The 25,338-nt window shown below is 42.7% G+C and overlaps 1 protein-coding gene across 2 annotated transcripts in view; it reads right to left on the bottom strand.

The window, feature by feature from the left end:
• stat5a (signal transducer and activator of transcription 5a) overlaps positions 1 to 25,338 on the bottom strand; it is a 122,360-nt gene that overhangs the window by 22,537 nt on the left and 74,485 nt on the right. The window contains exons 2-8 of one of the 2 annotated variants that reach the window (XR_008810817.1): positions 24,201 to 24,338; positions 23,627 to 23,783; positions 17,505 to 17,594; positions 16,115 to 16,289; positions 13,013 to 13,143; positions 6,817 to 6,968; positions 4,919 to 5,074 (exon numbers count right to left, since the gene is read on the bottom strand). Coding sequence is in view for 1 of the 2 variants with exons in the window: in XM_056287449.1 (XP_056143424.1) it covers positions 4,919 to 5,074; positions 6,817 to 6,968; positions 13,013 to 13,143; positions 16,115 to 16,289; positions 17,505 to 17,594; positions 23,627 to 23,783; positions 24,201 to 24,328 (989 nt within the window). In the remaining variant the exon portion in view is untranslated. The remainder of the gene's footprint in view (positions 1 to 4,918; positions 5,075 to 6,816; positions 6,969 to 13,012; positions 13,144 to 16,114; positions 16,290 to 17,504; positions 17,595 to 23,626; positions 23,784 to 24,200; positions 24,339 to 25,338) is intronic. The other variant, XM_056287449.1, reaches the window with a different exon arrangement.

Raw genomic sequence — 25,338 nt, 5'->3', positions numbered from 1 at the left:
TGTTACAATACTTAAACAAACCATCCGCCAACAGGAAAATAAAAGCCACGAGACCGGCCTCTTGAGCTCCAGCCAGCTCTCAGTGGGGTCTGTCAGCATGACTAACCAGCTGTTTACCACTTTGTGGAGCTTCTCAACTCCAAAAACATAGCAGCAAATTTTTGATTCACTACAAATTGTTGTAAAACTGCCAATATTCGAAATCTACACGGTTGATTTCTTGCTTCAAAACTTCTCAGACATGGTGAAATAGCAATTTCACAATTTAATGATGAAATAGCAAAACAAAAATAGTAAAAATTCAAAATCTACACAGTTGATTTGTTGCTGGGAAAGCCAGACGTATACAGTGACATAATGATGCGGCTCTCTAGTCAGCTCTAGCCTGTGGAAAAGTAAACCAGCTCGAAGAAGCTTCTCAAGTTGAACCAGCTGTGAACTGGCAATAGCACCAGCCCAGAGCTAGAACTAGGTCCGCATTGGTGGAAAGGGGGTAAGTGTTAATACCGCATTAGTTTCTTTTTTCTTTTTTTTTTCTTCGTTTAATGGCTGGGAGAGTTGGTATTGGATTGGCTGAGAGAGCTTGGTCTGTTGCATCCTGTGGGCCCAGGGGACCATGGCCCTGCTTGGAGCTGCACCTGAGAGGAAACACCGAGGTGGTCTGGCAGCGGCCTCACCTAGCGTCGACTGTGCAATGTTTTTGTCTGTGTTTGTGTCGTCATGTGGAGTGCAGGGGAGGTGTGTCGAAGGTGTCTGGCTGGGAGAGCTGGTGTTGGATCGGTTGAGGGAGCCTGGTCTGCGGTGTCCGGTGGGCCCAAGGACCATGGCCTTGCCTGGAGCTGCGCCTAAAGAGGAAGCACTGAGGGCGGTCTGAAAGGACGTGGAGGTGGAGCAGGCTACTCTAACTGCTAGCCTATGCAGACCGGCAGTTCCGACAGTCATCCTGGCTGGCGTTCGTTCTCTAGACAGTGGACTTTTTGGACTGTGTTGCACTGAATGGACTGTGTTGTTAACTGTGTTTTTTTTCCTTAGTTCTCTGTTTTTGTATTGTTTTTGAAAATGTTGGATATGTGTTTTTATCTTTTGTGTTGCACTGCTGTGGGGAGGGTGAAACAAAATTTTGTTTCTTTTGTGTATGCAAGTACATGATAGAAATGAAATGAAATTGTCCCTGATTCTTGACTGTGTCATCCTATCTCACAAATTCAGTCTTGACTTCAGTCCCCAAACCTTGTCTTTTTCTCTCTGTCTGTCTGTCTGTCACTCTCTGAGCTATCAAGGTTTCAGAGGGGAGGGTGACCACAGACTGAAGATGACCAAGCCGTAGAAGGGATTTAAAAGCTAGCCAACCTTAATAATAAGATAGCTCTTTCAGCAAAGAGGTCATGCAGATGTGGCAGAGGAGGGCAGTGACCAGGGGTCAGTCAGGTTGGCCACCCATTTCCTGAAAGGGCTCCATATGGGGATCAGATCAGTGTGGAGGCATATGGAGACACACACACACACACACACACACACACACACACACACACACACACACACACACACACATACACACACACACACACACACACACACACACACAAGGGAAGGAGCAAACATTCCAACTCGCAGCACAGTTGTGGGAGGGGCTTCAGTGCTCTACCGTCAGTAAGAGAAGGATCAGCCCAGTACCTGGCTAAGGTTATTCTGGTAAAAGACGTTATCTCTCACTGTTGGCTCAACAAGGGGTCAGAATTGTGTAAGCAGGACATGACTGCTTACATAAGAGTCCACACTGGAGTTCCTATAAAGTATGACTGATGCAAACGTAATGAATATAACCATGGCCGATTTAGACATGAATCTGATATGGTTTAATTTTACTTAACGCTAGAGCGACCGGGCTTTCACTCCTACCTAAAACGACCATGGGCGGTCAGTGAGACATGGTCGAACTTGAATAGCAAAATTGAAAAAGTGAAAATATTACCTGAAAAACAAACACATACTGCTAATCTGATAAGCATAACAATGCCTATAAAACGTGAAATGTAAAAAAAAAGAACTGAAAATAACCATTGAAACAGTCCCAAACAATGACCAGAACTTAAAAACTACTAGAACGACCGCCCATGGATTTTAAACTCTGTATTTTGCCATAATGAATACCCAATGAGTAATTAATGCATTACACATGTTAGTATACTGTTAAGAAATGACTGACACCAAAATTAACATTTTAACAATTTTAATGCTATTTTTCAAACAATTTAAAATGGCCGCTGTCCAACGCCTGTAAATACTGCAACGCCTCGGTGGTAGTCATGGTGCATCTGTAACCAGACATGTTTGAAATAATCAAAAATCAATTTAGACTATTACTCTGCACTGGAGAACGCTAATTTCTTTCTAGGATGAAGCAATGAACTTCGCGAAGGAAACGACGCAACCAACACACGTGGTAAATAGTGACATGACGCGCATGATCACGCGCAAATTAGGTGCGGTCATTTTGACCGGTCAGTCGTTTTAGGTAGATCTTATCATAACTTTTTTTTATGTGCAATTGATCTAAAACTAATTTTAATGCAAATATATACAATTTTAGGAGCACTCAGGGAGTGGCAGATGTTTATCTTTTTTTTCCCACAAAGTTATTAAACTTTGAAAATCCAAAACCGTCAAAATGATGGGCTCGGTCGTTCTAGTGTTCATATAGATGGAATATGACAAATGTCCAGAGGATCCCCTTGATTTTCAAAAGGTCCTGTAGATTTATCATTGCAAAAAAAATATCATTGCAAAAATCACTGCGAAAAAGGATGGGCAAAAATTGAACATTATATCACCAAACAAAAGGAGCAGAGCATATGCAGGCTTAGCCAAAAGGAGTATAGCGACATATACCTCCTACACACATTACCGAAACGAAACCTAACCTAAGTCTGAAGCTTAGGCATGTGTGAATGCTTGCTGTGAAAGAGGAAGGGAGGATACACATTTCATTATGAATGTACCCGCACTGCATCTATATATGCACATCCACGCATCCTATCAGCGCTGCCCTCTCTTTTACCCTATCTCTCCCATTTGCAGGGCTAGCACCCACAGTGTTTCACATAGCAGACGCTGGCGGAGGCATGCACACGTGCACAGGGCAGACACCACAGACACTATGTGTGCAAATAACGGGAGAAATGGGAATAGAAATTTAACACATACAGTATGTTTGGTCATGGTAGTTCAATACTGGTCAACAGTCTTTAAGACACTTAACACATTAAGCACCGAAATGCTACACATTGCAGAGGCTGCCATGTCTGTGGTCCTGGATTGCAACCAGCAAATAATGATTAAGCATATGTATAGTATTACCTTCGCTTACTTTACTCGGCCAAAGGAGAATATCACTCGAACGGAAGTCATACAAGTCACCAGAGGGTTTACTATGGTAAAGTGACCTCGTATTACTTTTGAATTTGGAGGAAGTAAAACGCACAAGGAGAGGATCATCAAGCATATTCTATCACGTCTGGAGCCCTATGAGCTCTTATTTAGAGAAAAGGAAATCTTTCCCGTATTGAGGCTGTTTATTCAATAACTCTACAGTGTCCAATTTTTCTATGTGGTTTGCAATTTTTATAATTTCATGATTTTTGTTACTGATTTCCTTATGCACAACTTTAATGTTTCTTTTATATTCAGCTATTTTATTCTTCAAGTATTTACATAGTTATGTTAATGTTAATTAAGTTATCAGTTTGTGTAATTTCTGCTTCTGATGTGGGGAGATGGGGGTGCGAATTCACATATATGGCGGCCTCACCCAGTACCGTCCATGCAGTGTCTTTGTTCACGTCTGCATCTAACTTTGTTCTCGTTTGATGGCTGGGAGAGCTGGCGCTGGATCGGCTGGGAGAACTTGGTCTGCTGCGTCCTGTGGGCCCAGGGACCACGGCCCTGCCCGGAGCTCTGCCCAAAGAGGAAACACTGAGGGCAGTTTGACAGAACGCGGAATCGGGGCAGGCTAAGGTAACTGCTAGCCCATGCAGACTGGCAGTTCCGATAACACCGAGGGCGGTCTGGTGGCGGCCTCACCTAGCCTTGACTGTGTTTTTAGTGTCATTGTGTGGAGTGCGGGGAGGTGTGTCGAAGGTGTCTGGCTGGGAGAGCTGGCGTTGGATCGGCTGAGGGAGCCTGGTCTGCTGCGCCCGGTGGGCCCAAGGACCATGGCCCTGACCGGAGCTGTACCCGAAGAGGAAACACCAAGGGCGGTCTGACAGGACGCGGAAGCAGGGCAAGCTAAGCTAACTGCTAACCCATGAATGTTCTCCTGGACAGTGATTTTTTTTTTTTTTTTAGTTTAGATATATGTGTTAGTTTGGATATATGTGTTCTTGTAGTTTGGATATGTGTTTTTGTCTTTGTGTTGCACTGCTGTGGGCTGGGGGAAATGATGTTTCATTTCATTTCATGGGCGCACGTGCATGAAATGAAACGACCAAGTGTTTCTGATCCTGATTTATTTCAAAGGTGCATGCTAAGGGAAGGACTGTGGAACAGTGAAACGTGCAGCAAGATGAATGTGTGGGGACCTGTAGTTTTGTGGAAGGATACTAGATTTCTAAAGGGTAGGGTGTTTTTTTGTTTTTTTTTAACAGGTTTATCTACTATTATCCCTTAATAAAGATCCCCCACCTCCATGCATGATTTTGCTATGATGAAGTCAAATTTTTATTGACATCAACCTTTGATAAAACAAGAAATGGGAGGAGCAATGGGAAGCAGCACTTATCGTTCAATCACTGTGTTGAATTTTGTTTGAGCTTACATTTTGGTCCTGCATGAGCGTTTTACTTTGTTATGAAATCATTACACACCCACACACACACACACACACACACACACACACACACACACACACACACACACACACCTGGTGACTAGCGCTGAGATGATGTCTGTGATGGTGCTGTTGAGTTCATTAAGCAGTTCCTCTATGGGGCCAGGGATGGGCAGCTGTTGCCGTAGGTGTTCCGCCCTTCGAATTTGCTGCCTGTTTTGCCAGATTGTCTCTGCCAACTTTTCACACCTGAGACACACACACACACAAACACACACGTACAAGAAAATACAGAGTTAATTAGTGGCCAGCATGAGGATCACATTACCAGATGAAAACATGTCCTGCATTAAGTTAAGCACATTAAGTACCGCAGTTCACACTGCAGCTGAGCTGAGATTGATGAGAGAAAAAAAAAAAAAAACTACCCTGAAATGATGCAATCTAAACCTAACAGCATGCAACTTTTCAGTATGGGAAAAACAGCACGGTAATTTAACTCTCAATTAATTGTGTAATTTTCAATATTAATAAAAAAAATTAAAAAAACCCAAAAAACCAAGGAGCACGGCCCTGCCTGAAGTGGTGCCTGAGGAGGAAACACCGAGGGTGGTCTGACAGGGACGCGGGAGTGGGCAGGCTAAGCTAACTGCTAGCCCATGTAGACCGGCAATTCGGACAGTCATCCTGTTGTTCACTCTCTTGAACAGTGAAAATAAATTTTTTTTTTGATATGTTGGATATATGTTTTTGTAGTTTTTTTGTAGTTTCGATATATGTGTTCTTGTAGTTTGGATAGATGTGTTCTTGTAGTTTGAATATATGTGTTCTTGTAGTTTGGATATGTGTTCTTGTAGTTTGGATAGATATGTTCTTGTAGTTTGAATATATGTGTTCTTGTAGTTTGGATATGTGTTCTTGTAGTTTGGATAGATGTGTTCTTGTAGTTTGAATATATGTGTTCTTGTAGTTTGGATATGTGTTCTTGTAGTTTGGATAGATGTGTTCTTGTAGTTTGAATATATGTGTTCTTGTAGTTTGGATAGATGTGTTCTTGTAGTTTGAATATATGTGTTCTTGTAGTTTGGATAGATATGTTCTTGTAGTTTGGATAGATGTGTTCTTGTAGTTTGAATATATGTGTTCTTGTAGTTTGGATAGATGTGTTCTTGTAGTTTGGATAGATATGTTCTTGTAGTTTGGATATGTGTTCTTGTAGTTTGGATGGATGTGTTCTTGTAGTTTGGATAGATGTGTTCTTGTAGTTTGGATAGATGTGTTCTTGTAGTTTGGATAGATGTGTTCTTGTAGTTTGGATAGATGTGTTCTTGTAGTTTGGATAGATGTGTTCTTGTAGTTTGGATAGATATGTTCTTGTAGTTTGGATAGATATGTTCTTGTAGTTTGGATACATGCGTTCTTGTAGTTTGGATAGATATGTTCTTGTAGTTTGGATAGATGTTTTCTTGTAGTTTGGCTATATGTGTTCTTGTAGTTTGGATAGATGTGTTCTTGTAGTTTGGATAGATGTGTTCTTGTAGTTTGGATAGATGTGTTCTTGTAGTTTGGATGGATGTGTTCTTGTAGTTTGGATGGATGTGTTCTTGTAGTTTGGATAGATGTGTTCTTGTAGTTTGGATAGATGTGTTCTTGTAGTTTGGATATGTGTTTTTGTCTTTGTGTTGCGCTGCTGAGGGCTGGGGGAAACGATGTTTCATTTCATTTCATGTATGCAAGTGCATAAAATGAAATGACAAATGAATGTTCATGATTCCTGATAAGAAGCGCCCTCAGAGTAACTCTCCAGACTGTAGCCAGCTTAGTACCGATGTGTGTCAGAGCCTTCCGCCTACATCTCTCTTGTTAGGACCCAATAAAACCTGAGACATAAACCCAGCGCGTGCCATCGTGGAGCTTGTAAACCTGTGACCTCTGACTTGACGGGGGTCTCTAAAAGCCGTCGAGATGGTGGGAGGTGAAAGAGTACTCACCAGGACTGCAGGATGTCCAGGCCTCCCTCAGGCGGGCCCCCATTACCAGCCAGCTGTTGCCGTCTCTTCCACTGGATCAGCTCATCATCCAGGATGATGGTTTGCTGCTTCCTCAACAGCTGCAGTGTTTTCTGGTGCTTCTCTGCCAGGTCCTGCATAGCATGGGCATGCATGCGCGTGCGCGTGTGCGCGCGCACACACACACACACACACACACACACACACACACACACACACACACACACACACACACACACACACACACACACACACACACACACACACACTAGAATCTAACCCACAATCGCTATTTGCCAAGCCGATTTGCTTTCACAAGCAATCTGACTTGTTCAATTAGTCACATCAACAAACACATAGGTACTGCAGCCCTGAGAGGCAAGTAAAAAAAATAAAAGTAAAAAATTCTGGTGATCCATTTTCTAAGTCTGATCCAAATTGTTTTCTCTGCTGTGTTTATGATTTAAGAACAGGTGGAGGGAAAAAAACGTTTTTTTCCAGGATGGTCTTCCTAAGTTCCTTAATTTTTTTTTTTCATCTGTGAAACAGGTGGAAAAAAAGTCTTGCCAGGTTAAAGACAATAAAATTTGCCAGGATCATTTTTCTAAGTTACTTTTTTTTCCATTTGTGAAAACAGATTAAGCAGAAAAAAAGCAGGTGCAATTATTGTGCCATGCATCGCACTATAATTGCAATATTCAATAAACAGCATCCAATTCTATATCATAAATATGAACAATAACCATGTTAATTTAATTTAAATTGCCAGAATCAAAATGTATTCAAAGTGCTTATTCTGTTGTGTGGTCATTTTGTGAAATGGGTGCCAGTTCCACTTTGCAATTTTTCAAAATGTTCATCAAGAGCAACCTTTTTTCTTTAATCCACAACATGAGCGATATGATAATCCTCAATGAAAAACAATGTTCCCACCTCAGGCATAAAATCCTTATTAATGCCCTTTTTATTCAGACATGGGAGCCATTCTTGTACAAACCCATTATGGACAATATGTGCACCATTTCAGTAGTGATACATGAAATAAAATTTAAAAATCTAATGTTTCCCTAATTGTTAAGTCCTCTCTGGAAACCATCAATAGAAATTATGTAATTTAATCCGTTTTTTTTCTGCCTTTTTTAGGTTCTTAATCTTTAAATATGAATTCGGCATGTCAGTGTCCTCATTGTTTTTACAAAACATATTAATTCACTTCAAATTTTCAAATAAACGAGCGTCTGGGTAGTGTAGTGGTCTACTCCGTTGCCTACCAACCAACATGGGGATTGGCAGTTAGAATCCCTGTGTTACCTCCGGCTTGGTTGGGCGTCCCTACAGACACAACTGGAAGTGTCTGCGGGTGGGAAGCCTGGGTATGTGTCCTGGTCGCTGCACTAGCGCCTCCTCTGGTTGGTTGGGGCGCTTGTTCTGGGGGGAGGGGGAAATGGGGGTAATAGCGCGATCCTCCCACACGCTATGTCTCCCTGGTGAAACGCCTCACTGTCAGGTGAAAAGAAGCGGCTGGCGACTCCACATGTTTCGGAGGAGACCTGTGGTAGTCGGCAGCCCTCTTCGGATCGGCAGAGGGGGTGGAGCAGAGACCGGGACGGCTCGGAAGAGTAGGGTAATGGCCAAGTGCAATTGGGGAGAAAAAGGGGGAAAATCCAAAAAAAAAAAGTTATATTCATTTGATTATTCCACAAAATAACATAATTTGACATTGATTTATGAAGCATTTCACTCCTTTTCCATAATTTTTTAACAAACTGACCCTGTGACAATAGTCTAACTGATGTGAGCGGGTGATGTGGACAAACTGTCTCTATACGACCTGTAGGTTTTAGCCTTCATCAGACATTTAGAACGTTTGTTAATTCTTGATATAAATGTAGGTGTGACTTAATGATACAAGATCCAAAACATATATCAAAATTAGGCTTTATTAGCACAACAGCTAGAAGAAAAGTGCAAATGTGGTCTACATGCTTGTATTAAACTAAACAAATATTGACCGTTCAAAATGTGAATAAAAACATCAGTAAATCAAATATGCAACATTCAATATTTTGATTAAAAGAGCATTTCATTCTCACTGAAGATGCTGGCTGCTGCTCTGGCTGTTGGACAGATTCACGACTCTGAGGAGCAGCAGCCAAGTGCTTCCTAGTCTCTGCCTTCTCTTTTCTCCTTGTGTTTTGCTTCCTCCACTTTTTATGCAGCTGACACTTTCTTTGCTCAGTGAGATCAGCAACCCTTTTCCTTTTCCCTTGCTCTACACCCCGTCTCCGTCTCTGATGCTCACTCTCTAAGTGTTTTTGCCTCCTCTCAGTCAGCATCACGACGTGCACGGTGTTGCTGTTCTCTCAGCAGCACTTAATGGAGCCATGCTGGAGACAGATCTGTTATTAAATGTAAAATTATTCTTTAAAGACAAATACTTTATAACACATTTGGTCAAGAATGCCGGTGTGTGGATATTCCCTGATGCCCACGAACCAGCCCCCCAGCTATGGGTTAAATAGTGCCACTGCTTAGTGGATACCTCGGGGGAGGAATAGGCTACGGGAGTAAATCCCTACAGAAAATCCACATCCACAGTGTTGTTGTTTTTTGTTTTTCTTGCCCTTTTGAATCTGTTTAAGTCAGAGAGTACTGCTGATGTCGTGTGTGGCTGCCGCTTCTCTCTCTCATAGCCCCCCCATCCACCCCTGTATGTTTGTGTTATGTTTATCTGTTGTCTTGTTTCACCACCGTTTATTGTAAAGTGACTTTGAGAGTTAGAAAAGTGCTATATAAGTTTGATTTATTATTATTATTGTTATTATTTCTTTCACATTTCCTGTTTTACATCCTGTAGAGCCGGGTTCAAACTACGGACCTGAGGTGCTATAGGGCAGATGTCACTTGATTGACAGTACTCGTCATAATATGTGGGCTGTTCCGAGTAGGGCGATCTACAGGACTACACAGATGTTGATGTTGCCTGGGATACGGTTGGTGAACTTTTCCATTCCCTTCTTCATGAGTCCTTAAGCTCCGATGACCACTGGTGTTGTTTCGGTCTTCATTCCCCACATCCTGATTTCAATCTCCAGGTCTTTGTACTTGGTCAGCTTCTCTGTTACTTTCACTGAGGTGTTTTTTTTCGGTTGGTATTGCCATGTCAATGAACATGCACCTCTTTTTCTTCCTGTCCTTGATAACAATGTCAGGCTTATTATTATTATTATTATTATTAAATATGAAAATTAAGACTATGTTAGAAAAGAGAGAGGTTGCATGTAATTGGGGTATAATTAAGATTTTTATTCTCTATGTTTTGAAAGTACATCATTACATAATTTGGGCCCAGTAAGTGAGCGAGTTAATGAGTGAGTGAGTTAATAAGTGATTGAGAGAGTGAGTGAGTGAGTTAAGCGAGTGAGTTGAGTGAGTTAATGAGTGAGCGAGTTATTAAGTGAGTTAATAAGTGAGTTAATGAGTGAGTGAGTGAGTGAGTTAATAAGTGAGTGAGTTCATGAGTGGGTGAGTGAGTGAGTTAATAAGTGAGCGAGTTAATAAGTGAGTTAATAAGTGAGTGAGTGAGTTAATAAGTAAATTAATGAGTGAGTTAATGAGTGAGTTAATAAGCCAGTGAGAGAGTGAATGAGTTAATAAGAGTGAGTTCATGAGTGGGTGAATGAGTGAGTTAATAAGTGAGTGAGTGAGTGAGTGAGTGAGCGAATTAATAAGTGAATTAATGAGTGAGTTAATAAGTAAGTTAAGTGGGTGGGTGAGTTAATAAGTGAGTGAGTGAGTAATGAGTGAGTTAATAGGTGAGTGAGTGAGTTAATGACTGAGTTCATGAGTGAGTTAACGAGTGAGTGATTGAGTTAAGTTAGTGCATTATAAGTGAGTGAGTGAGTAATGAGTGAGTTAATAAGTGAGTGAGTGAGTTAAGTGAGTGAGTTAATGAGTGAGTGAGTTCATGAGTGAGTGAGTTAATAAGTGAGTGAGTGAGTTAGTGAGTGAGTTAATAGGTGAGTAAGTTAATGAGTGAGTGTGTTAATAAGTGAGTGAGTGAGTTAAGTGAGTGAGTTAATGAGTTAATAAGTGAGTGAGTGAGTGAGTGCGTTGAGTGAGTGAGTGAAGTGAGTGAGTGAGTTAATAAGTGAGTTAATAAGTGAGTGAATGAGTTAATGAGTTAGTGAGTTAAGTGAGTGAGTTAATGAGTGAGTGAGATAGTTAATAAGTGGGTTGATAAGTGAGTGAGTTAAGCGAGTTCATGAGTGAGTGAGTTAATAAGTGAGTGAGTGAGTTAAGTGAGTGAGTGAGTTAATGAGTGAGTGAGTGAGTGAGTGAAAGAGAGAGTGAGTGGTGATGAGGAAGTAATTGAAATAAGACAGGGGTTTATGTTTGAGATAAGGGATCTCTGTACCTATGGGTTTCCACAGAGGGCAGGAAGCAAACAGAGTTAAGTTAGCCAAAAATAAAGTGATTAGTCTACATAAGAAACAAGTTTGTAACACACATTCTTGAGCTTTCCCAAGCAGACATTTTAACCTATACATTGGTATCATCATCATCATCAGTTCCGTAACCTATGGAGGTCATAGAAGCACAGCTGATGACTCAACAGGTTGAGGCGTCATTGTGTTTCAGTAGGGGGAGTACCTGGTGGTCCCTATCTCCTCTCCAGGTATGGCCAGCCGTTGGCTCTCAGAGGAACTCATCTGCCCTTTGACAGGTTTTGTTTTTAGTCCTGCTGGGTTTCCACACATCCTCCTCACAACAAGGCTTGAAGTGAGGGTGCCGGTTTAGTTGCCGACAACCCGACGGTTGTAATTTAACGTCGTACCCAGGACAAAATATTTAAACAAACATTGGTTTACATAGGCTCAAATTCAATCAATTTTCACATTCAAACGGGGAGCAAAACCACCCTGTCACGTTACTTACCACCCTGTCAGAATAAAACATGTGACAGGGTGGTAAATTTCATCCTAAACTGGTCACAGTTCTCCATGTGCTCAAGTTCCTGACCTTCCTCCCTATCAAGGATGTGCACGTCCTCATCCTTGGAAGAGTGGCCACTGGCCTGTAGATGGGGCTGTGGAGCCCTGGCCTGATGTGTTAGCACTCCTGTGTTGTGCCATCCTCTTGACCAGTGTCTGTTTGGTTTCCCCGATGTACAAATCACAGAGTCAAATTCCTCGTGTGCATAAGCACACCTGGCCAATAAAGTTGATTCTGATACTGATTCTGACTAACGTTACAGTAAACTAACATTAGCTATGCAGTCGACTTAACCTAGATGGTAGCTGTTGTTTAGGCATGAACAATATGTTTTTCGACTCACTAGCTAGCAGGCTAACATCAGTATAGCTAACATTAATGGCAGATTACCACCGATTAAAATACATTTCTAGCCAAAAGAAAGACATGACAGAAATTTTACATGACTTGCTAACACACAATATATTATTACCTTGTGTTTAGAGTGCATGGAGAAATTAAAACTCACCGGAAAGAAAACACGAATAATTTTAGCCCTATTTAGAACATAGGGTAGTGGTGCACTTCAGCCTCTTGTGGCCTAATTGAGTATTACAATAACAAACAATTGGGAAAATGATCCTGACCAAAAACGTTTTTTTTCACCTGACATAACTTTTTTTTTCTTCACCTGTGAAAACAGGTGAAAAAAAACAACCAAAACCAGTAACTTGGAAAAATGATCCTGACAACCGAAGAGGTCACTGATGAAACATTTCTGTCAATAAACGTTGTGTCCAGATGAACTGATTCAACTGTCTGTATGTTTTCTTACCTGGATTATTGGGCATACATAAAGACAGATCCTGGCAGCACTTTTTTATTTCACCTGGTGATTTTTTTTTCAGCCATGAAATTGCTGAAAAAAAATAATTAAGGAACATAGAAAGATTATCCTGGCAAAACGTTCTTTTCATCTGTTCTTCAGTCATTAACACAGGAGATAAAATAATTTAGATCAGACTTAGAAAACAGATCATCAGATTGTTTTTTTTCCCTCACTTGCTTCTCAGGGCTTCAATACATAGGACTTAATGTTATTTGTTAGAAAAAAAATAAGTTGAGTTGCCGGGGATTGGAAAATAAATGAAAAAAAGAAAAGAAAAGAGACACCATATAAACTGCATGGAGTGTGTCAGTGTACCAGTCTGTATTTCTGTAGTGTGTTGGCCTCTCTAGTCAACCAAGTCTCCACTGTAGCTCTCTTGCTGAGAAGGGCAGGTTCTCTTAGTTGCCTGTCAGCAGGGGGCAGTGTGGCCAGGCTGGTCAGCTGGGCTGGAGATGGGAGGGGGGGGGATCAAGCAGGGTGGGGTTGAAGGATAAATTACAGACACAGTCAAGAAAAAAAAGAGAAGAAGGTAAACAGAGAGAGGGAGCAGGTCAGTAAATCTAAATCCAACATGCTTGCCTCTATGGACCACACACACACACACACACACACACACACGCACGATCCCTAAGAGCCACATACATACATTATCTCAGAGTGTAATGATTAACTCTCGTGCCACCTCTAGCATTATGCAGGCCTCATTTGAAGCCAGCTTAGAGGTGTCTGAACAAGACACCATAAAAACGTCAGGTGCTCCACTTCCATTGCTGGCCTATAGGATGTACCAACATAGTGTTCTTGCTTGTGTACTGTTTACTTCAACATCTTAGCTTATGTAGTGATATGGAACAGATGCCTGTATGGCCATAATTTCTCTCTTATGTGTACTTCCAGGGTGTAGTAAGTGAGTAAAAGGTTGGGTACACATAGGAATTACTGTATTTGTGTAAAGGTGGATTAAAAATTGAAATAACATTTTAATATCTAATTTTTACATAAGTATTTAGACCATTTAACCAGTACTGTATAAATACATCTTACAGAGATTAGAGCTTCAAGTTTTCTTGGATATTCCCTTACCAGTTTTGCATGCCTGGATTTAGGCAGTTCCTCCCATTTTTTTTTTTGCAGATCATTGCAAGGCTCCTTCAGATTAGATGGGGAGTGTCAGTGATCAGGTCTCCTCAGAATTTCAATGGGATTCGAGTACAGGATTTGGCCGGGCCACTCTAGGATTTTGACAGGAAAGCTACTCCAAAGCTACTCTATCATTACCGTGGCTGTGTGCTTGAGATTATTGAGTTGCTGAAAGGTGACTCTTCAAGGAACCATCTGCATTTGGCTCCATTAATCCTTCCCTCAATCCTGACAAGTCTCCTAGTTCCTACCACTGAGAAGCATCCCCATCACAATGTTGCCACCACCATGCTTCACTGCAGGTGATGAACAGTACCTCGTCTAAGCCATATGTAGTGCTTGGCATTCAGGCCAAAGAGATAAGTTTCTGTCTCATCAGACATGGGAATGTTTTTCTCATGTTCTGAGTCCTTCAAGTGCCATTTGGCAAACTCTAGGTAGGCTGTCATATGCTTTTTACTCAGGAGTGGCTTTTGTCTAGCCACTCTACCATATAGACATAAGTGATGGAATACGGCTGATAACTGAGATGTCTGTCCTTCTAGGAGGTCCTCCCATCTCCGTACAGGAAATCTGAAGCTCTGTTAGAGTGGCCACTGGGTTCTTGGTCACTTCCCTGACCAAGGCCCTTCTTGTCGCCTTTTTTGCCCCCTTTAGTGGTTGGGTAAGGAAGGGCATCCGACGTAAAATTTTACCAAATCATTGTGCGGATTGACAAGACCACCATCGGTGCTGTGCCCTCACAGGGTACCAATGGAAACTATCAAATCCACTGTGGCAACCCCTGGGAAACAGGGAACAAGCCAAAAGAAGAAGAATGACTGGACAGATAACTCTAGGAATAGAGTCTCGGTGGTTCCAAGCATCTTCCATTTCACAGTGAAGGAGCCCGCTGTGCTCTTGAGCGCTTTCAATGATTTAGCCATATTTATGTACCCTTCCCCGGATCAATGCCTTGACATAATGCTATCCCAGAGGACTACAGAGTAACTTTTGGCTTCAAGGCTTGCTTCTGCTCCTTTATGTACTGTGAGACCTTAAAACACAGGTGTGTGCCTTTTGAAATCATATTCAGTAAACTGAATTAGCAAGTGATGGACCAGAATCAGGCAGCACGGTGGTGCAGTGGATGGCGCGGTCACCTCACAGCAAGAAGGTTCTAGGTTCGAGCCCTGGGGTAGTCCAACCTTGGGGGGCGGGGGTTGTCCTGGGTTGTCCTCTGTGTGGAGTTTGCATGTTCTCCTCGTGTCTGCGTGGGTTTCCTCCAGGTGCTCTGGTTTCCTCCCACATTCCAAAGACATGTAGGTCAGGCGAATTGGCCATACTAAATTGCCCCTAGGTATGTGTGTGTGTGTGTGTGTGTGTGTGTGTGTGTGTGTGTGTGTGTGTGTGTGTGTGGGCCCTATGTGATGGCCTGGCGGGCTGTCCAGGGTGTCTCCCCGCCTGCAGCCGAATGACTACTGGGATCGGCTCCAGCAACCCTGCGACCCTGAGAGCATGATAAGCGGTTCGGATAATGGATGGATGGATGGATGGACTAGAATCAAGTTCTAGAGAAATCTCAAGGATGACCTAAGGAAACAGGACACATCTGATCTCAATTTGGAGTGTCATAGCAAAGGGTCTGAATACCTATGTAAAGGAGGTATTTCAGTTTTATTTTTTATTTTTAACAGATTTGCAGAAAAATCTAAATATCAAGTCTTCGCTGTCATTAGGGATACTGTGTGCAGATTGATGGGTGAAAAATAATCAATTTTCATGTAAGTCTATACCACAACAAACTGTGGAAAAAGTAAAGGATTGTGAATGTTTTCTGAAGCCACAAGATGCAGTACATATTCATTAGTGTAGTTGTTGTTCACATGGTCTTTCCATTTAAAATGAGAATTAGTGTGAAGATGCTCCTTTGCATCCAGTTAGCGAATAACTCACCAGTAAGTGATTCCTCACAGTCCAGAAGAAGGAAATTGTATTTTTCAATCATTTGTTGATCTAATTGTCTACCCATCTTTGTATTAACGGACATCAGTCAGTGCCATGTTATGAAACTGTAAAACTGTATGAATGGCTAAGGGTTTATGGATCGATGCTGCATAGCAGCTCCTCTACACTTTATGGACATTAGATGCTAGCAATGGGCTTTTAATGTCTTATCTCATCCATCCATGCATCCATCAATCCATCCATCCCCATTCATCCACCCATCCATCCATCTTCAATGTTTAGAATGGCCTTGACTTTATACTGAGGTGGCGTGGTCTTCTGCAATCTCACCCTGGATGCGGAGGCTCTCCTGGTACTGGATTATGAAGTACTCCTGGTTGTGTTGAAGCTTTCGCAGGTCGTTCTCGGTGTCCTGGGTAAGCACGCGGAGCTCTTCAAAGGCCTGGTTGATCTGCTGGTACTTCTGCGACATGCTGTCCATCATCCCACCCACCGGAGAGCTCGACTACCAATGCGGAAAAAAAAGAGAAGTCAGACGGAGAGGGAGGGAGAGAGAATACAGAGAACAGAGAGAAAGAGCGAGAGAGAGACACACACACACTCACGCACACACACACACACACACACACACACACACACACACACACACACACAGGGAGCAAGACAAAGAGAGAGTGAGGGAGAAAGGGAGAATACAGAGAAGAGAGAGAGAGAGAGAGAGAGAGAGAGAGAGAGAGAGAGAGAGAGAGAGAGAGAGAGAGAGAGAGAGAGAGAGAGAGAGAGAGCTTGGTAAATAACATTGGTTTGCCATTGGAGTGATGGACAGCCTCTACATCGCTTGGCGTTGTTGCATGGTTTATGGCAGTGTTTATAGGAACTGGCTGACCACTGGTGTGCTGAGATTTCATCATTTCTGCCCTGCAGATGCAACGATCCTTGTCTGTTTTAATTACAAAACCAAACTGTAGCCCTAAATGACTGTGAGAATGTGACTTCTGTGGAAGAAGGGGAAGAGAGATGCATTTTCTTATCATAAAAGGGAAGACTGTATGGTCATTTAAGCTGCTGTGAACAGGAGCACTGTGGAGAAAAGACTGCGAGGGGGGAAAAAAACAGGCTGAAATTCAATCACTTCAAATATGCATTGCTTTAATAGAAAAGGCATGTTGGGAATGGAAATCAATTCAACCGAGGAGTTATTGATAGTCAGATGTTTCTCGGTCCACTGGTTCTATGGTTTTATAACTCGCTGCTTGTTATAAAATGTGAATTTCTTGACTTGCTGCCTTTGCAGCGGTGAGAAAAGCAAACTGTTTCTTTGAGAAGGCTCTTTTTTCTACCATGATGCATGCAGGCACAAGTGACTTTTTATTTTATTTTTTTTACCATTAGTGGTACAAGCAAAAAAGATGTGTACGTATGTTTTCATGGGGATTTTCAGATATCTGCTGTCACAAGGAATAAGTAATACAACTAACCAGACCTGCGTCCTTATTTCCATGCTATCACAGTGTTGTGTTAAACCACATCTGAACCAGTTGCCATTATCTGTGAGCATCTGTTTGGTTTTGAGCTACTCCAGGGTGTTTCAGGGTACAGTACACACCATGAAATGAATAATGGATATAAAATCAACACATCCTCAGCACAGGGATGTACAGTTTTTTTTCCTCAAACAGGTGTGTGTGTGTGGGGGGGGGGGCAGTGTTGCTGTACTCACATTAGTCGCCTCTCTGACAAGCCTCTGCTCTGTATAGAGGATGTGTTTGATGCACCGGACCAGTTCCAGAGGACAGCGGTCATACGTGCTCTGAAATAAGATGAGCACATGTGCCGTGTTAGGGCCTGTTAGCCACTGGGTAGAGGAGCGGCCTTGCACACAGGACTGACCAATTAAGCCACATCAAGACAGCGTGCTAAGTCCTCAAGCTCACTCCCCCAGCACGCTAAACCTTATTAGACAAGCCTAATAAGATCCATCTCCCGAGCAGGGAGCACTTTATATGCCGACATGATTCATTGGATGTGCATGTGTGTGTATATACCCCATTTGCCGCATTTCATATATCACACATATCCACTTAAATTCAAATGTGTTTGCCTGACCTACTGTGTGCGCGCGTGCACACACACACGCACACACACACACACACACACACACACACACACACACACACACACACACACACACACACACACACACACACACACACACACACACACACACACACACACGCACGCAGCAGGAACATAATGGTATTAGGGTTGGAGTGCACTTGCAGGAAATCATGCACAGGCTGTGCCCCTTCACCCTGATGCATGGCATGTTTTCTGAGGGGGGGGGGGTTGGGTTGGTGGAAGACAAATAGATGCAGAGTTCAGCGGGGAGGATGCCGGATCATAAATAGCAGCGCTGGCTGGCTACTAAAGCTTTCGCTTGGGCTGTCCCAATGTTTATTTTCCAAAGGGTTAACACAAACTGTTCGAAAACACTTTTTAAAGATTGCACTGTTTTCTGAGAACTACAGCCGGAGAGAATTTTGAGCTGAACAGTTGCACTAAATCCAACCGATTGCTTATCACCATGTGTCACTGCAAATGGTCTGCTTGTCTGCCAGTTTCACAGAAACCAGAGGCCTCATTCATCAATCGCTCATACGTACAAATTTGTTCCCACGCACCCATGGGATTTTTTAGCCCTGAATTTTGTCTCACAGACCAGTGTAGAACCTGGGTAACCCCTGAATTTAGACACCTATTGGCTAACACTGATGTCTTTGCAGGCCTGGGTAATTGCCTGTTGCAAGAGGTAGACAATAGATGTTAGGGGGAAGGAACCACACGAGCATGAATGAGCAGACTTGCTAGCTGGTTGGCTAAAGGGTCGGACCCTTTAGTCAGCTGGTTAGCGCAGTCACCCGTGGTGTGGGCAACTCGGGGTCGCATCCCGGCTGCCCCCTGAATTCGCTACATTGTGACGTCCAACATGGGGACCATAAGGATTTGCATCTGATGGTCAGACAACACTGATGGCTAAAAAAAAAAAATTCATGGGTGTTTAAGAACAAATTTGCATGTACGAAGAATTGATGTATGAGTCCCCATATCTGTAGTCTGAGTGAGAGGTTTCTCGTCCTCCCTCAACAGTGAGTCACAACGGGAGCACTCCAACACGTTCTAACTGTTCACCCTTCTCAGTGTTTTACTCCATGTTGATTTGCATTTTAATGTTTTCACTTTATTTTAGAGGGGATGACAGGAGTTTTAGAGGGGATGAGAGGGAGGACAGTGGAATGGTGAAGATGCAAGGAATAGAGGTGATGAAGGTGGATGAGTTTAAATACTTGGGGTCAACTGCTCAAAGTAATGGGAAGTGCAGTAGAGACGTGAAGAGGAGAGTGCAGGCAGGGTGGAGTGGGTGGAGAAGAGTGTCAGGAGTGATTTGTGACAGAAGGGTACCAGCAAGAGTTAAAGGGAAGGTTTACAAGATGGTAGTGAGACCAGCTATGTTATATGGTTTGGAGACAGTAGCACTGACGAAAAGACAGGAGGCAGAGCTGGAGGTGGAAGAGTTGAAGATGCTAAGATTTTCATTGGGAGTGACGAAGAAGGACAGGATTAGGAACAAGTATATTAGAGGGACAGCTCAGGTTGGCCGGTTTGTAGTCAAAGCAAGAGAAGCAAGACTGAGATGGTTTGGACATGTGTGGAGGAGAGATGCTGGGTATATTGGGAGAAGGATGCTGAATATGGAGCTGCCAGGGAAGAGGAAAAGAGGAAGGCCAAAGAGGAGGTTTATGGATTTGATGAGGGAGGACATGCAGGTGGCTGGTGTGACAGAGGAAGATGCAGGGGACGGGAAGAGATGGAAACGGATGATCCACTGTGGTGACCCCTAACGGGAGCAGCCAAAAGTAGCAGTAGTAGACCTTGTTTTAGAGGGGATACTAAAAGACAGACAGAGAAAAGGCATGACAATGTAACCTGATTTGAACCCATAAGGCCAGTGAAGTAACAGAGCGGCGAGTCAAACGGCTGGAATAAATTACCGTCTGCACACCAGAAGTATCGAGTGATGTCTGTGGAATAAATATGAAAGGCACTGTGTGTGGATATGTACACTACCGTTCAAAAGTTTGGGATCACCCAAACAATTTTGTGTTTTCCATGAAAAGTCACACTTATTCACCACCATATGTTGTGAAATGAATAGAAAATAGAGTCAAGACATTGACAAGGTTAGAAATAATGATTTGTATTTGAAATAAGATTTTTTTTACATCAAACTTTGCTTTCGTCAAAGAATCCTCCATTTGCAGCAATTACAGCATTGCAGACCTTTGGCATTCTAGCTGTTAATTTGTTGAGGTAATCTGGAGAAATTGCACCCCACGCTTCCAGAAGCAGCTCCCACAAGTTGGATTGGTTGGATGGGCACTTCTTTGAGCAGATTGAGTTTCTGGAGCATCACATTTGTGGGGTCAATTAAACGCTCAAAATGGCCAGAAAAAGAGAACTTTCATCTGAAACTCGACAGTCTATTCTTGTTCTTAGAAATGAAGGCTATTCCATGCGAGAAATTGCTAAGAAATTGAAGATTTCCTACACCGGTGTGTACTACTCCCTTCAGAGGACAGCACAAACAGGCTCTAACCAGAGTAGAAAAAGAAGTGGGAGGCCGCGTTGCACAACTGAGCAAGAAGATAAGTACATTAGAGTCTCTAGTTTGAGAAACAGACGCCTCACAGGTCCCCAACTGGCATCTTCATTAAATAGTACCTGTTAGAGCCTGTTTGTGCTGTCCTCTGAAGGGAGTAGTACACACCGGTGTAGGAAATCTTCAATTTCTTAGCAATTTCTCACATGGAATAGCCTTCATTTCTAAGAACAAGAATAGACTGTCGAGTTTCAGATGAAAGTTCTCTTTTTCTGGCCATTTTGAGCGTTTAATTGACCCCACAAATGTGATGCTCCAGAAACTCAATCTGCTCAAAGAAGTGCCCATCCAACCAATCCAACTTGTGGGAGCTGCTTCTGGAAGCGTGGGGTGCAATTTCTCCAGATTACCTCAACAAATTAACAGCTAGAATGCCAAAGGTCTGCAATGCTGTAATTGCTGCAAATGGAGGATTCTTTGACGAAAGCAAAGTTTGATGTAAAAAAAATCTTATTTCAAATACAAATCATTATTTCTAACCTTGTCAATGTCTTGACTCTATTTTCTATTCATTTCACAACATATGGTGGTGAATAAGTGTGACTTTTCATGGAAAACACGAAATTGTTTGGGTGATCCCAAACTTTTGAACGGTAGTGTATATGGAAATATCCTTTAGTTAGTTTTCAACACTGTATTCTTTTTTTTACCCTTTTTTCCCTCTCTTCCTGTTGTTCAAATTTATAGATTATATTTTTGTTGTTTGTGTAGTCTGTCCTCCTCCCAGGTCTTCATGGTGATGGTGGTCTCCACCTGGACACTGCTTGGCATCCTCCTCATCACATTCTTTATATATCTTATAATTCCGCTATCCTCTTTCAATGCTGTATTCTGTAAATTGTGTTTTATTCTGTACATACAACAGCCACTGCATGTCTGTCTGTCTTGGGAGAGAGAGATCTCTCCTCTGTCTCCTCTGAGGTTTGTCTTGATGCATGCTCAGTAATCCAGGTAAGGAAACCCCAGAAATTTGAATAAGTTCATCTGCACACAACGTTAATTGACAGATGCGTTTCATCACTCATCTAAGTGACCTCTTCAGTCTCAACTGACTGCAGGTATCCCCACCCTCATAAACAATACAGTAGCATAACGACCGAAACCAGCGATTGGTTTTATGTGCAAACTGCCGTGACCATTAGCTAGACCAGCGTTTCTCAAACCTCTCCCGGAGGACCACTTGTCCTGCATGTTTTAGATCTCTCCCTGCTCCAACACAGCTGATTTAAATGATCAGTCTGTTATTAAGCAGCGTCAGGAGTTCATAACGAGTTGATCATTTAAATCAGCTGTGTTGGAACAGGGAGAGATCTAAAACATGCAGGACAAGTGGTCCGCCAGGAGAGGTTTGAGAAACGCTGAGCTAGACCAACTGAGATGTGGTGTTTGGAAAATTCAAAAACTGTGTCTCAGTTGCTTTCATACCCCAGGGGCTATGTATTGGCGAGAACTGGCAATACGATACGTATCACGATCCAGGGGTTACGATTCAATATATCGTGATATATTGTGATACTGTAAGAAAGGTGATATACTGCAATTTCATAGGCCTGTGTTCTTTGTGCTTAGGCTCTTCCTGTCTCAGTTTACGTTGTTCCATTGGAGTGGAAGAGTCAAATGGCTGAAGATAGATTACAACATTGTTATCTAGCAGTCGTGGGGTTACACACAGCACAAAATGTTTGTTAAAAATTGATATAGTAGTTTTGAGAATTGATACAGTATCATAAAAGACAATACCGTGATACTTGAGTGTATTGATGTTTTCTTACACCCCTACAAAACATGGTACGCAAGAAGTTGGTCCACCTCAAGGCTCAGGTCCTCCGGCACAAACAGAGCAATATAGTGTGTGCTGTTATGTGCTGGGAGGATTGCCATGACTTGTACATCGGGGAAACCCACCGGACACTAGCCAAGAGGATGGCACAACACACGAGAGCTAACACGTCAGGCCAGGACTCCACACTCTACACCCATCTACAGGCCAGTGGCCACTCTTTCAAGGATTAGGATGTGTACATCCTTGATAGGGAGCAACGCTGGTTTGAACAGGTAGTCAAAGAGGCCATCTATGTGAAGAGGGAACAACCATCCCTGAACCGGGGTGGGGGGACTAAGAGTACATCTGTCACCATTTTATAATGCTGTGCTTGCAACTATTCCCCAGTCCTCTGTGAATAGTACACATGGCCACTGAAACTCTAGTTAATGGTCATGGTAATTTGCATATGAAACCAATCGTGGGTTTCACTCGTTATGCCACTGTATCGTTTATGAGGGTGGGGATACCTGCAGTCAGTTGAGACTGAAGAGGTCACTTAGATGAGTGATAAAACGTTTCTGTCAATAAATGCTGTCTCCAGACGAACTGATTCAACTTTCTGGGATTTCCCTGAGGTTTCTTCCTATTTTTTTCTCCCTGTTAAAGGTTTTTCTTAGGGAGTTGTTCCTTATCTGATGCAAGGGCCTAAGGCCAGGATCTCACATTGCTGTAAAGGTCCCTGAGGCAGATCTGTAATCTGTGATATTGGGCTATACAAATAAACTTGACCTGCTCCCTCTATCTTTTCTTCTCATTGAAAATACAAGTCTGTAGGAGCGTTGATGTCTGGGAATAGAGCAGCTCTGAGAATTTGCAGCTCATCAAGTGGACGCAGATAGACTCAAGACCAGATGCCACCGGTGGTTGGGATTTATTTCTAAATGAATCGGAGTTTTGTTCTTGATTCACGTCAGCCAGCGCGTGGTCTGTGGTGGCCTACACACCTGACTGGACTGGTCTTCAAGATCTATTTCTCCATCTGGTTTTTATTTTGTAGGACATATGGGGGAAAACGTTGTATTCAGGTATGGTGTGAAAGGCTCTACAAAGGTAGAGCATGCCCATCCAAGTAATATAGGCAGGTGCAGAACAATCAAAAAGAATGTATCCATGAAAAAATGTCATTTGCAGTGTGTCCAATGCACCAAGAATGTGTTTATATTGATACGTTAATTCTCAGTCCACCAAGGATCCTCATTAGGAGGCACCACTATAGCAGCAATTAGAAACAGCATGTTACAGATTGTATTTTTTCTTAAATGGTGTGAAATATTGCAACAAGACACAGTATGTGTCTCACCTTTAGCTGGCTGGCGTAGTGTCCCAGTTTGATCTTGAGCAGAAAGCCATCCTCGCCCACCTGGTGCTCGGCCTTGTTCTGCAGCTCCTGGATAAGACTATCAAGCAGGCGCTTAGCCTTGAACTCCTCCAGGGGGTTCTCCAAATCTATGACATCCCTGACAATGTGGACACACACACACACACACACACACACACACACACACACACACACACACACACACACACACACACACACACACGAAAAAGACAGTAAGGGAGTTAGGGAGTGAGTGGAGAAATATTTGATTGTGTAAGTTTCAAAACTATTCTTTCTTCAGGAAAAACAACCCCCCACAAACACACACACACACATACACACACACAAGCACAAACCAAATAAAGCATTCAGCTAGCATACTCAAAGATGAGAAGAAACCAAGCAAAAGCTCACATAGGAACATGGAAAAGGAGCTTGTCCAGAAAAACATTCATGTAAAAACATAAGAGTGCAAACACATTCATCAGCATATGTAAACCACTGACACACATGCACACAGACACACACATTGTAGCAGTCCTGCAGTGCGACTTACCAGAGTTGGCCCTCTATCCACTGGGACAAGTAGTGCCGCACCTCAATAGGGAAGTGCTGGCCATAGAGAGACTGCATCTGGTGTAGTGCATCTCCCTGGAGCTGCTGGGCCTGAATCCAGACTGCCATCTTCAACACCCTTAAGGTGTAGGTGAGTGAGACAGAGTGAGAGTGAGAGAGAGAGTGAGTGAGAGAGCGAGAGAGACAGAGAGACAGAGAGTGAGAGAGTGAGAAAGTGAGAGAGCGAGAGAGAGAGAGAGAGAGAGAGAGAGAGAGAGAGAGAGAGAGAGAGAGAGAGAGAGAAGGAGGATAAGGACAGAAAAATGCTGTTGTCATTAAAAAGTACACAGTTGTCACTGTAAATACTTAACATCAAATATAGTAACAGGATAATGATTTAGCTCGCTCTCAGTTCATGAAAGTCTTTGCCTCTGAAAGCATTTGCATTTTAAAAAACGGTGTTGCTATGATGTTTTCTGCAAAACAGCTTCAAACTGCGCATATGAACCATGACAGGAACTGATGAGCTTTACTTCAGTCAGCAGTGGTTGGTCCACCAGAGAGGACAGGTGGAACTTCCTCTCTCGTGGACCAACCAGAGAGAAGCATTGCTTTGTCCAACAAAGATAGCATATCAACATAAGACAGACATTTCTTTAGCTAGCAAACAGTGATTGGCCGGTCAGAGAGGACAAGGCAGAACTTTCTGTCTGGTCGACCAACCAGAGAGAAGCATCAGAGATACTCAACTAGCAAAAGATGCCAATCTAACAGACAAACACAGTAATAGTGAAATCTTTACTTGTATTTTCTCAGTAGTGTGGATTTAAGAACCATGTCATAAAGAAAGAATACCAGTGCATGGATTTTGAGGAAAAATCTTTATGTGAATCAACCGAATCACAGCAAAATGACAGTGACTCCCAGTCGTAGAACGCAAGTTTTACGAAATGAAGCAAAAAGCAGATGTTTGGTGGCCTGTCTGCCTGTCTCTCCTTAGCCCTAAGTGATAGCTGTTGGGCTGGTCTGTGTGTTTAAGAAAACAGTTTGTCTTTACTCTGAACACGCTGTGGGCCTAAACAGGCTTCACTGTTGAGCCAACATAAGCCTATTTGGTGGAGAAGACCTGCTGTGCTGGG

Source organism: Lampris incognitus, chromosome 10 (assembly GCF_029633865.1).
Source record: "Lampris incognitus isolate fLamInc1 chromosome 10, fLamInc1.hap2, whole genome shotgun sequence".
NCBI lineage: Eukaryota > Metazoa > Chordata > Actinopteri > Lampriformes > Lampridae > Lampris > Lampris incognitus.
The sequence above is the reverse complement of the archived record's forward strand: the minus strand, read 5'-3'. Positions and strand labels throughout refer to the sequence as shown.